Consider the following 1,343-nt stretch of genomic DNA (forward strand, 5'->3'; position numbering starts at 1 on the left):
TCCTTCTTCCTTCTTCCTCCTCTCTTCCTCCTCTCTCTCTCCCTTCCTCCTCTCTTCCTTCTTCCTCCTCTTTCTTCCTCCTCTCTCTTCCTCCTCCTCTCTCTTCTTCCTGTCCAGCTGTACGAGGAAAACCTCGCGCGGGTCGTCCAGGACGCAGCGGCGTCGGCGCTCCAAGTCCCCGATCCTGCACCCCCCCAAGTTCACCTACTGCAGCTCCGCCGCCGCCTCGGCGCTGCAGCCTCCGAGCGGCTGCCTGAAGCACCAGCGCCTCGCCGTCCCCGTGCCGCCGGAGCTCCGCCCCCCCGCCGCCGGAGGCCCCGCCTCCTCCCTCGCCCAGACAGAGCTCTCTCCCCCGGCCGCTCCGGGCCACATCGCCCCGCTGGTCTTTGGATCCTGCGCCGAGTACGAGGGAGCCGCGGTTTCCCCAAGACCGCCCCTGAAGAAGACCTCCACCGCCGCGCCATCACCCGGGACGGACGGAGGCGTCTCCGGAGACTCGAGCGAGGACAGCGGATCGGAGAAAAGTGCCAGCGAGGACGCAGACGCGCCCCAGATGTCCCGCCGCGCGGACGCCGCCGCCGACTTCCGCGCTTTATCGGAGCTCCACAGCCGCGGCGCCGACCCCCCCGACGTCCCCTGCACCTGCGCGTGGCCGCATCGGTCGGATTCCCCTGAGGCGTCGGCGGCGTCTGAGTCTTCGTCTCCGTGCCGATGCAAGTCGCTTCCCCCGGGCTGGAACGGCGTGGAGGTGTACTCCTTCACGGGGCTCCGCAACACCGTGTTGGAGTGCGAGGGGAGCGGCGACGCCAACAGAACTCTCATCGCCGACGGAAACGCCACGTCGTCGCAAACGGCAACGGCGTCGTCGGGCTCCCCGCGGTCCTGCTCCGAGCAGGCGCGCGCCTACGTGGACGACATCACGATAGAGGACCTGTCCGGCTACATGGAGTTCTACCTCTACATCCCCAAGAAGATGTCCCACATGGCCGAGATGATGTACACCTAGAGAGAAGAGATCGTTATAATGTCATAATTAATTAATTAATTAAGAGGTTAATGTCGGTCGAGTATAGAGGAACGGATGAGGCGTGAGAGTTGTGATTTAAATTAAATATATGACGTTAACTGATGTCCCCCCCTCGTCCTTTTTCCATTTCATTTCATTAAAACTGATTCTATTTCTCAGTTGTTTTGTGTGTTTTGTGGTCACGTGAAGCCCGAGGGTGCAGGAGGAGAGGGAGCAGGAGGAGAGGGTGCAGGAGGAGAGGGTGCAGGAGGAGAGGGTGCAGGCGGAGAGGGTGCAGGCGGAGAGGGAGCAGGAGGAGAGGGTGCAGGAGGAGAGG

At 62.6% G+C, this 1,343-nt stretch overlaps 1 protein-coding gene across 1 annotated transcript in view; it reads left to right on the forward strand.

Annotated features, from left to right (window-relative positions):
- Positions 1 to 1,014, forward strand: part of oser1 (oxidative stress responsive serine-rich 1) — a 2,743-nt gene extending 1,729 nt beyond the window's left edge. Inside the window, exon 3 of the mRNA XM_034869441.1 lies at positions 118 to 1,014. Coding sequence (XP_034725332.1) covers positions 118 to 1,006 — 889 coding nt within the window. The 3' untranslated portion in view covers positions 1,007 to 1,014. The remainder of the gene's footprint in view (positions 1 to 117) is intronic.
- The last annotated feature ends 329 nt before the right edge of the window (positions 1,015 to 1,343 follow it).

This window comes from Etheostoma cragini, chromosome 4 (assembly GCF_013103735.1).
Source record: "Etheostoma cragini isolate CJK2018 chromosome 4, CSU_Ecrag_1.0, whole genome shotgun sequence".
In the NCBI taxonomy this organism is placed as follows: domain Eukaryota; kingdom Metazoa; phylum Chordata; class Actinopteri; order Perciformes; family Percidae; genus Etheostoma; species Etheostoma cragini.